The sequence below is a fragment of the Maniola jurtina genome, chromosome 5 (assembly GCF_905333055.1).
Source record: "Maniola jurtina chromosome 5, ilManJurt1.1, whole genome shotgun sequence".
Classification (NCBI taxonomy): domain Eukaryota; kingdom Metazoa; phylum Arthropoda; class Insecta; order Lepidoptera; family Nymphalidae; genus Maniola; species Maniola jurtina.
This window is the reverse complement of record NC_060033.1, coordinates 15,859,961-15,876,911: the sequence shown is the minus strand read 5'-3', so window position 1 is coordinate 15,876,911 and position 16,951 is coordinate 15,859,961. Positions and strand designations below refer to the sequence as shown.

Here is a 16,951-nt window from a genome sequence, read left to right as displayed (position 1 = left end):
ACTGGTCTGGTCTGGTGGGAGGCTTCGGCCGTGGCTAGTTACCACCCTACCGGCAAAGCCGTGCCCCCAAGAGATTTAGCGTTTCGGTGTGATGCCGTGCAGAAACCAAAGGGGTAAAGGGAAAGGGCGGGGGGCCGCCATTTGAACTTTTTACTACTTGTAGATAAAAGCGGCAGTTAAAAATATACACTCTGTGAAAATTTCAACTCTCTACCACAATAGCGGTTCATGAGATACGTCCCGCTGATAAACAGACGGACGGACAGCGAAGGCTTAGTAATAGGGTACGGAAACCTGAAAAGTTTCGTAATACAATGGCTTAGAAACTCCAAACAATAAGCAATTAAATTGTACATTATTGTTGTGATATTTACAAATGTTTCGTGACTAATAGCAATGTGGAAACAATCTGGTGAAATAATTAAACACTAAAAGCGATACTTATCATAATTGCCAATGAATTTCGGCGTTAATTTGACGAGAGAAAATGTTTGTATTTACTTCATTCATATTAAGTATTATTTTTTATGGTAAAATACACCGAGCGACAGAAAAACAATTTTATATTATACTAGAGGATGCCCGCGACTTTGTGCGCGTGGATTTAGGTTTTTAAAGATCCCGTGGGAACTGCTTGATTTTCCGGGATAAAAAGTTGCCTATGTCAATTACCTACATGGACGTAAGCTACCTCGGTACTTTTCATACAAATTGGTTAAGCGGATGAGTCTTTAGGAATCCCATGGTAACTCTTTGATCTTCCGGGATAAAAAGTGGCCTATGTCCGTCCCAGGGATATAAGCTAACTCTGTACCAAATTTCGTCAGAATCGGTTAAACTGTTGGGCCGTGAAAAGATAGCAGATAGACAGACTGACAGACAGACAGATAGGCGGACAGACAGACAGACGGACAGAGAGACAGACACACTTTCGCATTTATAATATTGTTGTGAATGTTTTTTTCTTTATCTATACTAATAAATAAAATTGGAGTGTCTGTCTGTAATTTCGAAATAACTACCTCATATTAAGCTCATATGGTTATTTGAACGATACCATAACTGAATCACACGTTTTTAAAATTTTTGTCTGTCTGTCTGTCTGTCTGTCTGTCTGTCTGTCTGTCTGTCTGTCTGTTTGAAAAGGCTAATCTTTGGAACGGCTGAACCGATTTTGACGGGACTTTCACAGGCAAGTAGAGGATTGACCAGGGCGTAAAATAGGCTACTTTTTTAACCGACTTTTAAAAAGGGAGTTGTGTTTTTCTACCTATGTACACCGAAATCTCCGAGATTTCTGAACCGATTTGCGTCATTTCTTTTTTAATCGATAGAGGAACTTTGCGACATTGTTTCATAAAAAATTTGGAGTCCAACTCCTCAATCCTGATGCTGCAGGGGATCTGACCAATCCACGCGGGCGAAGCTGCGGGCATCAGCTAGTTATAAATAAATACCGCCAAAATGACATGCCAGTTTGTCACCAGTAATTAATGTAATGAATGCTCGTAGGTGAATTATTCACGGGCAATTAACTCGCGCTCGTCCGCCGCTGCCGGGGATCAATCTTCCTCGCTTATCCACATTACGTGGAATTAACCGCAGGCTCATTTGATCGTTTGAACCCTCGTCATCATATCATCATCGTCATCGTCAGACGATAGAAGTCCACGGCTGGACATAAGTCTCTTGCAGGGACTTTCATACACCACGGTCACATAGTAAGGACATGATAATAATAATTAGGTAGTATAGAGATAATATACACAAAGCCACGTATAGTACGCGGACAGGTCGAGATGGTACGATTACCATGCACTTAGGCGTCCCCAACCCATCAGGGTTGAGGACGCCCATTAAGTACATGGCACGAATCGAGCAAATCTTATCCCGATAAGCTACTGTGTAGTAACACCTGCTGCAATGTAGTTAAGGGTACGTTCCCATTGAAGCGAATGGGAAGAAAATTGGAGCTGTGAAAGATCGGTTTTTTTAAACTGAGTGGATTAGAGAATTTTATTAGCGTTTAAACTATCATGAGTTATTTGTTGCATCGACTAAATACGTGTATATAGCCACAATAATCTTTTATTTAGACTAAACTTTTAAAAGAAAAAATAAACTTTTATTTAGACCTTTTTGAGCCACTGAATACAAATTTGAACTCATTTTCAAGCAAATCGTCCTAAAACTGTGCCATAAAATAAAAAATTCGTGATTTTCATGAAAACGGTATAATTACAGCAAATTTTCAACAGCTATTATTTAAATTTTTTGCTCCTCCTGCAAAATTTTATTTCGTGCAATTACTCCCTTTTGTTCGCCAATTCCTCATTATTATTCTGATGAACTCGCCTCTTTTCCGCTCGATTCTACTTAGAACCACACCCTAATAAATTATCCCATGATTTTTTTTAAATATATAGACTAACGCTTAGCTGCAATCAGACCTGCTGACAAGTGATGACGCAGCCTAAGATCGCGCCTGTCTAAAAGATGCCTATTCACTCTTGACTTAAGGGAACCCATATTAAAATTGGAGGGGAAAACTTGCCGGAAAGGCGTTCCATATCTTAGCGGTTTGAAATAGAAACGAGGAGGAAAATCCTTCTCAACAGAATATTGTCTCTATCTGTGGTATTGTCTCCTGTACCTACATTCACTACATTGTAACACGTGTAAATTCTACAGCGGTGACAAAGTGCTTCGTCAGCGGAATTTATTGAGCATTTACTTGTTTAGTTTAGAATTGCAACAGCTAAAAGTGCTATTTGTAACATCAACTGTAAAATGTACTTAGTTCCACTAGAATAAAACAGAAACTTTTTCATAGGTTGGGATTTTGGGAATGATCTTGACCTGTGGTGATTCGCTAACTTTTTTTTAAATTCAGATACAATTGGTTAGCCCTTGACTACAATCTCGTCTGGTGGTAAGAGATGATGATCTCTAAGATGGAAGCGGCCTACCTCCGATTTGTTAACATTTTGAAAAATCTAATCCATCTTTTTGCTGTCCTAGGTATGGAAGTCCGCACCATTCGCGCTCTCAGTCAGTCAAAGCGCAAAGGTCGCGGACAGGAGAGAGACAGCTGCTAGGCCTGCCGCAGCAGCGTGCCAGAGTCGCCTCCATGCCCAACACTGGTGTAGAAGAGGAGTACTATAGACTGAGACATTTTAGTATTACTGGTAAGCTTTCCTCTCACTCAGTCATAGTGCAAAGTTCGCGGATGGGAGAGAGACAGCTATCTGCCGTAGCAATACGCGAGATGCTCATGCTGCCTCCATTCCCTATACTGGTGTAGAAAGATACTCTAGTCTGAGACATTTTAGTATTACTAGTAAGTTTTTCTCAGTCATTCAAAGCACAAAAGTTGCGGGCAGAATGATAACGGCTGCATGCCGCAGCAATGCCCAAAAGACCAATATATTTTTGGCATTGGCCTAAAAGACCAGTACACTAAGTACAAAAGTATCAACCAGACCAGTAAGTAGAACAAATCAGACATCTTATGTCAAAGCATAAACTAATTTTTTTATATTTTCAGAATAGTATGTATTAGAAATCGCGTCATGCTTTGCCAGACGTTTGATATCATGGCTAACCCATGCCAGACGCCATTAAAGGGTGTCTGTGTGCAAATAAACCGTTTTGATTTCCTGCTCCTCATATTATTTCTTCGAGAATTTCTCACCTGCTTTACGTATTAATCTTAATTAATTTACACCGCAGTCGCTTTGAATTGTGTCGTAATTAACGTTCCATGAATACGTAGCTAGGTAGGTACACAGCGCTTCCTGTTCTAATTCCAAAATGAAATTTCCTTCTGGCATCCGGATTTTCCTCACATTATAATATAGCCTTCAAACCAGAGAGAACAGGTATCTTTCTGAATTTTGTGGAAAATATATAGGTACGTTTTCTACGGAACCTTGTTGTAATTAAATAAGCAGGTAACTCGTTAAATATTTAAATCTAAATTAATGCTGTCTTTTTCCGCTGGGAAGAATTGTATTTTACATAAACGTTAAACTAAAATGACCGATCTAAATTGCTATCTTTTATTGAACTAAATTAGAAACTGGACTATGGATGGCACGCCAGCGCGTGCCAGACCTTCGTTATTTTATGAAAGCTGAAAGTTTCTCTGCGTATTGTACTCAGCACAGAGAGGATTAGATAGATTTCTAGCGACTATGAAGGACGACTAGGTTAGCGACTTTGGATCATGGTCGCTTTGGAAGATAACAGGTAATAAAGGTGTAAAAATCTTACGTCGAAATTATATAAAGCCCAATTTTATTTTTTGTATTAGAAATCATGTCATACATTGCCAGACACTTAGTATCGCAAAAAAGAGTTTATATAGTTTAAAGGTATCTGGCAGGGAGTCGCCACAACACTAAGTGTCTGGCAATGCATGACGTGTGAATCCTTTTATAAAATAACGAATTCTGGCACACGCTGGCTCCCTCCCTACCCTATAACTATGTAGTATTTTATTTTTTTGTATTAGAAATCATGTCATACATTGCCAGACACTTAGTATCGCAAAAAAAGAGTTTATATAGTTTAAAGGTATCTGGCAGGGAGTCGCCACAACACTAAGTGTCTGGCAATGCATGACGTGTGAATCCTTTTATAAAATAACGAAGTCTGGCACACGCTGGCTCCCTCCCTACCCTATAACTATGTAGTATTTTAACATGGTACCCGCAGATTAAGTAGGAGTAACTTGTGAAGAATATTTTTTATTGTTCACCAGGTAAAGGCGTAATCAACAGAGGCGATTCGTTAAGATCGAGAAGATCGCGATCCAACACATCAGTAGCATCCAGCGCGTCGAGTACTGAGGCCGTGACCCGGGCGTCTGCTCCATGCTCCTTAGCGTCTTCCAGGTAACAGACACAATGCAGCTGATTCCTAAATCAGATACAGTAGTTAACAGATCTACGAGTCTTCCAACACTTTAATAGTATTTGATACATCAAAAAAAATTGCTAGAACCAGGACATTAACCCTATGTTTTTAACTTCTTCTAGATTATACTTACATAGTTCAGTTTCAAGATTTTGATGGTACTGCACCGTTTGTATAGCGCATCAGAAATATTTTCTGAAGTACAGATAAACGCCAACAGAATATTGAACATGTTACATGATGCGAAAGGTTAATGGCCGATTCACACCAATTGCGTATGCAGCACGTGACACGTGCGTAGTGACGCGCGTAAACCCGTAGACGTAAATGCACGCATTATGTCTACGTGAACGTTTACGCCTCGCAAGCGGTATGCCATGTTTCATACAGTTCCATACATTACAACGCAATGGTACGCCCTACGTCTACGCTTACGCAGCCTGTGTGAACGAGCTCTAAAATGACATTCAATGTGATAGTTAACAATTCGAGAATCTCCTAGCCATCGCATTTCAGACCTGATACTAAAATTTGAAGCTGAAACAACCAAATGCGGAGTAAGCTAAACATTCTGTTCACCAGGGACTCTTCAGCCGGCCTCAGCACGTACCGAGTGCTGGTGATAGGAGGCCCTGGCGTCGGGAAGTCCAGCCTGGTCGGACAGTTCATGACGTCAGAGTACCTGCACGCTTATGACACTAGCATAGGTAAGGAACTCTCAACAATCAATTCCAATTCTACTACTAGGTACTATACAAAGATCCGTCCGATGAAAAGATCATGTCCAGTTGTGGAGGTCTATCCGTTGATGATGATGGTGATTCTGGTTGTTAATTTTAAATTATAAGTTTTGAATTTATTGCTGAGTAGTGCTGACCCATGTTTTAAGCAATTAAATATCACTAAATATCGTAAGGAAACCTGCATGCCTCTTGACTTATAACTGAAAATTACAATTGGCCATAAAATTAACTTGCTTATTTCAACTTGGGCCCTTTTCCACATCAACATGTTTGATGGGATCACTTTAATTTAATGTTAAACGTTTCGGAAATTGTGTTTAATCCCTTTCGTCAGGGATCAAAGAATTTCAAAGAGAATCCCGAAGCAATTTGGGTAATCATGACTCTGGAGGGTAAACAAATACGAATAATTGACTCAGTACATGTAATAAATTACTCCAGCTTTTAAAACACATACGAATATTCAATACGTAATACAAATTACTTTCGCATTATACTACAGCTATAGCTCGTTTATAATATACTTAGGTAGTGGATAGGTAGGACCATTGTACACTCTCTAATTGTCAATTGTTGAATTTGTAATTTTTTAAATATTAAGTACCTAGGTATGGGTATGGATGGGTGTGAAATGAGAAACTGACTGATGTATGTGTAACTCAAACTGCTTGGATCAATTAACTTGAAATTTGTCTGTTAAAAGTCCAAATAACAATAGATCTTAAGATACATTATAATCCTCTATTCAATCAATCTAAAACAACAATCATGGCAACAATTTATATCTCTCAAAACCTCAAAAACGTATCAAAACTAGCATGAACATTGTGGCATGAAATTGGATCATTAAGGATGTAGAGAGCAGTTAAGCTTTGTACTCTGAAACTACATCGATCCAGACATAGCTGAGCCCGCGATTTTAACTAACGTCCATAAAAAGTTTGTCCACATCAGGTCCAAGCCAAGACAAGATCAGTGAACTGTTAGAATCACAGCAGACTATTGTTTTATTGAGTGGTTCATTCAACTCAGCACGATGTTAAAAAAAAATCGCATCTTAAAATATATCAGCAAAAAATAATAAGCACAAACTTATACATTTTCAATGATCAGGCCAAAGTCATAATAAAAAAATTAAAAACACGACTGCTGTACCAAAAAACGAGCTGAAAAGTAAAAAATTATACGTTTGAAAATGGCCCAGTTGGGATTGCAACAGCAATATTTCCAATCCAGCTTAATTTGTGCTGGATCAAAGCAAATCCAGCTGGATCCAGGCATTTATCGATTTTTTTCAGTGAAACAACTTTTTAACCCCCGACCCAAAAAGAGGCGTGTAATAAGTTTGACGTGTGTATCTGTGTATCTGTCTGTGGCATCGTAGGTCCTAAACTAATGAACCGATTTTAATTTAGTTTTTTTTGTTTGAAAGGTGACTTGATCGAGAGTGTTCTTAGCTGTAATCCAAGAAAATCAGTTCAGCCGTTTGAGAGTTATCAGCTCTTTTCTAGTTACTGTAACCTTCACTTGTCGGGGGTGTTATAAATTTTTAATTTACACTTGTTTTAAATGTAGAAACTTAACTGACACAGCAGGTTATGCAGGATTTTTAATTACTAAAACCACAAAAACCCTCTCAAGCAAGCTGCCATCTTCTTGTTCAACTCCACTATATTTGCCACATCCACCTATTGAACGTAACAATGAAAACGTCTTAGATTAAGGATTGGATTTGAGGATTGGACTGGAGATTTTAAACTTCATCAAAATACCATCTCTATACTGATAAATCTATATGATTCGTGTATTTCCAGATGATGAATCCGGTGAGAAGTCCGTTTGTGTGCTGCTGGCGGGCGACGAGTCTGAGATCACGTTTCTAGATTCTCCTCCAGACAATGTAATCGTGAGTTCTTTTTAAAGGATGGCGTTTCATTCCCTTAGACTTTTCAGCGAATTTGTATTTAGGGTTCCGTACCTCAAAAGGAACACATATTTACTTCGTTGTTCCGTCGTGTCTGTCGATTTCGAGAAATCAAAACCTACAGGGTTCTTCCTGTTGATCTAGAATCATGTTTGGCAGGTAGCTAATGTCTTATAGCACAAGTAAAGGAAAAATCCGAACACCGTTAATTAGAGTTACAGACCAAATAATTAGTTTTGTATACAGTGTTGTACATTTGTTGGAGTTGAGTTTTTGCCACATACATTCTTTTCTCCCTTTTAAAATATGACTTTCAGGTATGTATCTTTTACCTAAATTGTTCCATTAATATTTTTCTGTATCTTTTTTGTTTCATTATGGTGTACCAACAAAATGTATTTATTCAACACAATTTCATACATCCTAATTTGTTCCCAGTCGGAAGGAGCTGCTCATGGCTACTGTGTAGTCTACTCAACAGCAGACCGAGCCAGCTTCGCGGAGGCGGAGCGAAGGTTGCAGGCTCTCTGGGCTGCTGGCCACACCACCAGGCGAGCTGTCATACTGGTGGGAAACAAGGCTGACTTGGCACGGTCCAGGGTTGTGCCGACTGATGGTAAGGATCTGTTCTTTACTATGAAAAGTCTAAGAAAACTTGTAGAAAATAAATTGGAGAGTTCCTCAGCATTGCCAACTAATGGTAACTAAAAGGCTCAGCAACCTGGGCAACTTTGCAGGAAGATACCAAAAGTTTGAAGTGCCCTGAGTGGCGAAAGGAGATTGAATGGTTCCGTCAATTTCTTAAGGAACTTTTCCAAATTAGAACTAAAATTAGTCCAATATTAAGTGGACTTGAACTACCAAAAATCAAAGTTTTATCTCCAATAAAGGGTTTTTTAAATAAGCATAGATTTGTGATACTTATTGGGTTCCATGTCTTGGATTCTCCTCATAAGAAAGCTCAAAGCCACGTAGCGGGCGATGGAGAGACCTATGCTTCAAACCTATCAAATCAGAAATGAGGAGTTCCCTAGGAGAACCAGAGTAACTGACATAGCTCAACTGGTTGCGAAGTTGAAGTGACAATGATAGAATGTCCACAATAATCAAACGTGTGGACTTAAAATTTCAATCAAAACTTCTATAGTTTCCGGAAAACGATCATACCTCCAATTGCCGATAAAAGTTTATCTTTTGGCTCCAAAACTCTCATAAATAATATGGATTAAAATTGATATTTCCAACGGAACGACATACTTAGGTAATCCTCGAGTGAGGAGTTATACAGAGAACCATACGAGACAACTTCTGAACTAAGTAGATTACTCACAAGTGCCATGTATGCATAATTCGATCATGTATGTCCGTGTGTCACATACTAACCGAGTTATGCTGGAGCTCGCGAATGGATTCAATTTTGTTTTGTTTTTGAGTGGCTATATTGTAACTTAGTTTCATTTTATTTGGATACTAGTTGATGCCCGCGATTTCATTCACATGGTTTTAACTTTTTTTAAATTCCGTGAGAACTCTTTTCTATTTTTTGGAATAAAAATTCCACGTCCATGTCCCTCTTTGGGATAAAAGCTATCCCTTTATCGTTTTGGTAAAATAAATTAAACGGATGAGCCGTGAAAACTAACACACCTTCGCGGTTGAAATACAATATTGGTATGGATTCAATTAGGATTTTCGTGATTTTTTTTACAATTAATCTATTTTACTTCTGGACTAAGAGCCAGCGAGAACGAGACCTTTTATTTTATAAAAGCTGAAAATTTATCTGCATACTGCCCCAACACAGGGAGTAACGATCAGCGTCTATGAAGTTTGAATCATGGTGGCTTTGGGTCTTACGTCAAAGTATAAAGTGTATTTTTTTATATTTTCTTCTAAATAGACATCACGTCATGCATTACCAGACTTAGTATCTGGGCAACCCCCTGCCAGACACCCTTAAACTTTAACTATTTATTGATTTTAATTCAACTCGTTTTAGTTTCCGGACTTGACAGACATGACAGACAGACATACAACGAAGTGGACCTATAAGGGTTTCTTTCTTGCTCTGGAGATACGGAACCCTAAAACACTTATTTCCCAACTCAGGATAGAAAATTCGGATTTTTCATCTATAAGGAGTAACGACCTATAAAGTAAACAGAAAGGACCCAAGGTCCCGCGTTATATTATAGCCCCTAACTAGGCCCTTATTTACTTTCAATTTGCCCATCCGGATTACAAGATTTACAAGATTTTCTTCATTTTGGAACAATTAGCAATTCAAATTCCTGATTTTGAATTTCAGGTTTTGGTATAGTCTCTGTAATTTTTATCTGTGTAATTTATTCCTATTTATTCTGTATCAGGCTCTCTTTCTACATAAATGAGTAGCACCGGCTGCGAAAGAAATTTACAATTCAAATAGTTTGCCTAAGCGCAAAGTATGTTTAGTTACGATTATACTATTGATACTTCTAGCATTTCTACAAACCTGTATACCTGAGAGTTCTACATCATGCTCTCAAAGGTGTGTAAGCCGCATTCAGCCAGCGTGCTGGACATGGCGTACCAATCTAATTTTGAGAGGGGAGCGGTGCTCATAAGTACCTACCTAGTGCGTCCATTATGGATTTTCAAACGATCCAACCGATGTGCCCGATTTTATTAGAAAGGCAATAATGCGAAGATGCTTTTAGAGTGTTCTTTGTTTTTTTAGCGTAGTAGCACACGCCTGGTATCCGCTTGTATTTTATAATCGTGGATGTAATATACCGAATGGTATGATGGGTACGGTTACAGTCATTAATCATGCTTCCAAATAAATTGAACGAAAATCGATGAAACATGAGTAATGTAATGCGGGGGAGGAAATTGGATTCTTTTACTAATAGAAATCAATGTGTATTTCTAAATCTTTTTATACTAACTACTTGCTGGGTGCCTGGCACACTTCGATCGTCCGTTGTGACTTGTGCCAGATCCATTTTACCACGCACATACAAACTGTGGAATCAACTGCTAAGTTTGTTGTGGGCTCTTCTCAGACTTGGGCGCGTTTGGAAGCCTCGTAGCTTTAGTTTTAAGTTACGTAATTAATTATCATCACTATATCGTACAAATTTAACAATTTCGACTATCAAAAGAAGTACAATTGTACCTAATTTGAATAAATGATTCTGACTTTGACTCCCTTCAGCGGTATTCTCACTAGATTATAACATGGGGTTATTCAAGGGGAGGACCAACAAATTCCTGAAACGCATCGGCGGTTCCTCTGGTGCTACAAATGTTCATGGGCGGCGGTAATCACTTAACATCAGGTGACCGACCTGCTCGTTTGCTCGTGAAAAAAATTCATGCCGATACGTTGTTCCGTTCCGGCGTAATTGAATGACAACTTTCGTAATTATAATATGGGTGGAGAGTTGGTGACCTATTAGCTGACCCCGCCCATGCTTCGCTCCGTTTTGCCATGTCCGTCTGTCTGTCTATCCGCCGTGGATTAGCTCAGAGACTCTTATCTATAGAGCACACTATGACTTTGCTTAGACTTAAGTTTTAATTAAAAATTGGTTGTCTGTAAAGTCGGTTTACTGACGATAGTTGAACGTGCCAACAAAGGCCGATTGTGCTTCTTTGTCGCTCGTTTCGCGCTCTCGCTTGCACTTCAAGCCTTATATGGAACGCCTCAGAGCGAGGTAACGCCGCATGAGTCATGTTTTTTCGTGCGTGCAGCCGGCTCTATCGAATTATAAGACGTTGTCACGTCAAAACGAGACAGATTTATGTCAACGGAATAACGCTGTCTCGTTTTTACAGTGTCTCAAGTCTAAACAAAGTCAAAGTCCGCTCTGTAGATCTGAGCCTGTGAAACAGCTAGTGTCTGTCAAAGGCATTCACGGAATCCAACAAGCACTTGACCGGGGGTTTTAATTTAAATTCAGCAATTAATTTCAGCAGAATCTGTTACAGAGTCGAGTGGGTTCTCAATAAGCTCCGAATCCTCTCCAAACATTTCTCAACGCGCGGTAATTTTGCCTTTGTCAGTCCCCTTTTTATTTTATTTGAAGTTCTTTTGTCATGTCGACAATTTGGATTTCGTTTCGTACGTTAACAATGCTAGCAATTTTGAAGTATCTGCCGTGTACCGACTTTTTAATATAGAGCAGGCACCTGAGTGAAAAAATCAACATATTTAATGAATTTGTGATAGTGATAATAACCTGAACTGATGACTAAAAACTAATATCTGTGTCTGTGGTGTTTTAGATTTTTCTAAAAATAAGTAGTTTTAAAATTACAGGGGCTCAAAGATTTGTATGTAAATTTTTGAGACCGCGTAACTTTGAAACCGAATATTTTAACAGAAATCTGGAAAACCACAGACATAGATATTAGTTTCTAGAATATGTCTGCAAAATTTCATGGACTTTGGTTGCTTAATATTCAAATGAAATTGGAACTACGATTGTATGAAACGAGTGACGGAGAGAGCCCTCTTAAGTTTCAGTTAAAAAAGACTGATTAGCCAGCAATATAACGCTGTCTCGCTTTTCAGTGTCCTAAGTCTCAGCAAAAACAAAGTGCGCTAGATCTTAACCTAAAATTTTCTTATGAATCAACGTGGCTTATCCACTGACTCACAACCCATTCAAAGTTATTTTTCGGTCAGAATTAGCTCTACACCAATTTTGTTAAGGATGGGATTAAAAGGAGCAGCTGATCTCCCATACTATCTCTATTTTTTCCAGAGGGTAAAGCGCTGGCCACATCATACGAATGCAAGTTCATCGAGACGTCAGTGGGCATCAACCACAACGTGGACGAGCTGCTCGTGGGCCTCCTCACGCAGATCAGGCTCAAGCAGCAGCACGCCGAGAGAGTGAGGTGAGAGTGAGGACAATTAGTTTTGTTGAAACCGAACGAATGTACCTAAGTTTACTGAGACAACAGTGGAAATTAACTTAACACGGCTAAAATAAGACAAGTTTATGTCTCTGCCATTTTAAGTATAAGTAAAATCTGAGCAAAGTGCAAGTTTGCTTTGTAGATGTCAGTCATCATCCATTTTAAAGTAGCAAAAATGTTGCATTTTTATACATGTGTAACACATGCCTATAATCGTACCTACCTCTACCTACCTATATTTTAATTATTGTTATTATAGCAACTCAATAGGTAATTTTTACACACACTTACACTTTGTTACACTTTTTTATTCTAAGAGTCCATTAGATGTTTAAATTATTTAGTTTTTTTTTAAGTTGAAAATGTTACAATAGAAACTTAAAGCTAATTACTGTAAATATCATAGAGATCCGTGTGGAATGATGCCAGAAATACTGGCTACATTTCCAGTTTGGACGGTCAGGTCCTTTGCGCAAAAAATAAGCCAGCCCTTCTGGAGGCTTTAAGTTAAGTTTATGTTTGATTTAAGCCTGTAATCAAGGCATTCCGAACCAGTGGTAAATTATTTTGACGATTCAAAAGCACTAATTGGAAAAGTTTACTTGAATAAAAATATATTTTATTCTATCACTCAATTGTAGGAAACGCAGCACTTCTCGCAAGAACCGCAGCCGCGCGCGGTCGCCGCTCGAAACTGAAATAGTGGCGTCGCCCGCGCCCGCCTCCGCGTCCAGCACGCCGCGGAAACGCACGCGACTGTCTGCCAGTGTAAAGGTAACCATTGCAACAGAGCCAATGTTTAGAGGCTAAAGAGCCTTCTACACATTGGCCCAACGCACTCGGCGAACGTGTACAGGGCCAATCATTCCTCTACCTCAACCTATACCTTACCTATATCCTACTTTTATTATAAACGCGAAAGTTTGTATGTATGGATGTTTGTTACTCTTTTACGCAAAAACTACTGGACACAGGTTGAAATTTGGAATGGAGACAGATTATAACCTGGATTATCACATAGGCTACTTATCCCGGATAATTCATGAGTTTCCATGGTATTTTTAAAAACCTATTTGTATATTGCAACGGAAATTAAGTCGCGGGTATCAGCAGTATTATTATAAATGCGAAAGTGTGTTTTTTTGTTGGTTTATTGGTTTGTTTCTGTTCGGTGCCACTGTGGTGTAGGAAATGATCTGATAACAAAGATACCTATTATCTTATTTTCAAAAAATTAGAGTTGCCAACGAAAATTGTAAAATTCTACCCGTGCGAAGTCGGGGTGGATCGCTAGTTGTAGTAATAGTAGTCTAGTAGCTTGTCCTATAAATGTATTCTATCTCTGTGGTCAGGTCCGAGGTCTGCTGGGCCGCGTGTGGGCGCGCGACTCTAAGTCCAAGTCATGCGAGAACCTGCACGTGCTGTAGCACTCCGTCGCCGAGCCCGTCGCCTGCTTCCCCTTCTTCGACTGCGGAGCCAACTACACTTAGCGTCACTTATCTAGCTAATCTGTTTTATGTTAATGCCAAACCCGTAAGGGACTAGTTCACGTTAGCCCAACGCCCTCGGTCAAAGTTTACTCACTTGGCATACGTTTGCCGCGTGCGGCCGGTAAACAGGGCAAGCAAAGAAAATATTGTACACCGAAACCTTTATCTTTTAGATATATCTTTTGCTAAAACACGTTTCGAAAGTGATGAATGTAGTGATTTTTATAGCGTTATTCAATTCAAAAAATTGTAAATTAATATTTATTTAAAGACTACATAATAATTTGGTGAGTGATAAAAATTATAAAAGCTAGGTATAAAGGCGCAAGATGTGTGAAGATTTTTAAAAAGGTATTAAAAGCTTAGTGCGATAATACACATCGATGAGATATGAGCAATTGCTTTAGGCTAGAATGCAAACGCAAATATGGCGGGCCGGCGACACTTTTATATTGACAACTTGAAGTTCAATGAACAACTAAATATTCGTAATCTTAAAATATGCAATACATAATATTTTGTAAGACAAACGTTCCATGAAACAATCAAATTCAATTTAATAAATGGAAAAATTGATTATATTTTGTTCATATTGGTTCAATTGAACATTATTTTGCTTAAATATTATAAATGTTAATTTTTCATTTTCTTCATTTAATAAATTAATAAATTTAAATAAAATATAATATTTATCGGATTTTTTATATATCAGATGAAGTTAAATACAGAAACGTTATTTGATTTGCCATTTATCATCTTGAAAAGTTTAAAAAACAATTGATTTACCTTAGATTATTTTTAAAAATAAATGGGCTGATGAAAATTTTTTGTAAAATTATTGATAAAAACGATAAAAGTATTATTGAAGTACATAGTTATAAAAATATATTGTGATCCCAATGTGTCTCCTCGGTAAATGTTCATATTCCAAGTAGATGTTAGGATAATATAATAAATTAGAATTAAAATATTATAACTTTATTATAATGCAGCTTTTAATAAAATTATAAGTTTATCAATACTCTAATACAAAAGCTACTAAAATATACAATTTAAACAATGTAATTACATCAATCAAAATTATGTTTGAATTATCAAAGCATAATTATTATTAGAAAACGACTCACATATTATTATAAATTTTTGTACAAGCATGTATTCAGATACTCTATAATTTTTAATTTTTGATTGCCAATTATTAAAAAAAAAATGTTTATTATAATATTATTAAGATAAAGTAACGTTTCAATGTATATTACTTCAATGGTCAGACAAATTAGTGATTGCGTACAGTATTGTATAAATGTAGGGGTTATTAGGATTAAATTTGTACTCTGAATTATTTACTATTCCGCCAATCAGCGCTTCTTACTCGACCTAAGGGTTATTTTAAACTCCCCTGTAAACTATTTGTTCCATATAATCATAATTTTTATTTTTCATTTTCTTGCTAATATTTTTATTTATTAAAAATATTACTTGAAAACTTCGTCCTATCCTTCTCTCGAAATGTATAATAAAACATCATACCAAATGGGTCCACGGCTTCAAAATGTAAGCTAACGAATTAGGGATAGACAAATCGTTTTAAATTAAAGGATTAGTTGTAGAGAGAGACATTCGGTATAGTGCATGATGTAGGTACTTACTTGTCAAAGTTGGGCAGCTGTAATCAAACAGGGCAATTTTATATCGTATGGGTTAGTATATTATCCCAATCACAAAAAAAGTTTAGGACGACATGGATAATCTAATATTATAAACTAAACGATAAAATTGAATCCATCCATTTAATTATTGGCTAAAAACTTACAAAATGGACGATGTGGTAGTAAAGAAGAATTTGCTTTTTAGTGGGCCTACCTGTAGCTTATAGGAAGAGCCCTGTCTATATAAATGGAGTAGAATATAAAATTTTCAACTCACAATCGCAAGAGGACTTTCCATAAAGTTGTAAGGAATAATGAAACAGACTGTTTGTGGAATCCTACCGACTGCGCCAATTTTTAGTAAAATATCAATGAGGAAAAATATAAAACTAAAATCGCACCAGTTTACTCAACAAGTATTATTTTATAAAATGTTACTTAACTATACAAATTATTATATATTAAAGATCTAATCTACTCCATTTGTGTAGGTATGAGGACTGGTGATAGTATTAAAACGTTTATTTGTAGTGACCCGGATAGTGTTTCGATGTTTTGATAGGATTAATGCTCTAGACCTCTAAGAGTTGGTTTATACAATTATTTCAATTTGAGTGCCTGATATTTAGTGACTATTTTAAATCCCTCCGTAATACCCATTTGCCTTATTTTATTAGTGTTTGTTTCGTAGCTAGGCTTAATATTTAAAACATTCAAAACGCAACAACAACAAGTTGTTGTACCTACATACGATATGGTAACTGTTTCAATGTTTTAAGCATAAGGCCTCTAGTACGTATGTTAAGACGCTAGAAAACCACAATTATATTCATAATATTACATATAAAATATCTGAATTACTAATAATATTGTAAGAAGTAGGTGTATTTCATGTTTGATGTCTTAATAGTAATTTGAATATGTAATTTGGAGTTGTTTTATTTATGTGAATATAAAAAAGAGCATCATATCTTTATATTATATACTATTAAACAGACTTATTAACTGTGAAATAAAAATTATTTCTAACACAAGAACGTAAAAATTATCGATTTTGCATTTAATAACATAAAAATAAGTTTTTAATCATACACTTTTCTTATTAAAATGCTCGTAAGAAACTTTATATTCTACTAAATGTGGGTAAAATTCTAATCATTTTTGGTATTTTACAGAGCTTTATGAAACATTTAAGTTAATTCAATAATATAATAATAATAATAAAATTAAGTATCCATTTTTAATTTGGTATATTATAATAAATGAAACTGCTCCAAAATTAGTCATAATAATTAGATGTCATTGCACAGAAGT

At 36.9% G+C, this 16,951-nt stretch overlaps 1 protein-coding gene across 1 annotated transcript in view; it reads left to right on the top strand.

The window, feature by feature from the left end:
* Positions 1 to 14,526, top strand: part of LOC123865020 — a 191,027-nt gene extending 176,501 nt beyond the window's left edge. The window contains exons 7-14 of the mRNA XM_045905836.1: positions 3,022 to 3,188; positions 4,766 to 4,898; positions 5,503 to 5,627; positions 7,478 to 7,569; positions 8,026 to 8,203; positions 12,342 to 12,477; positions 13,140 to 13,272; positions 13,851 to 14,526. Coding sequence (XP_045761792.1) covers positions 3,022 to 3,188; positions 4,766 to 4,898; positions 5,503 to 5,627; positions 7,478 to 7,569; positions 8,026 to 8,203; positions 12,342 to 12,477; positions 13,140 to 13,272; positions 13,851 to 13,925 — 1,039 coding nt within the window. The 3' untranslated portion in view covers positions 13,926 to 14,526. The remainder of the gene's footprint in view (positions 1 to 3,021; positions 3,189 to 4,765; positions 4,899 to 5,502; positions 5,628 to 7,477; positions 7,570 to 8,025; positions 8,204 to 12,341; positions 12,478 to 13,139; positions 13,273 to 13,850) is intronic.
* Positions 14,527 to 16,951: the final 2,425 nt, after the last annotated feature.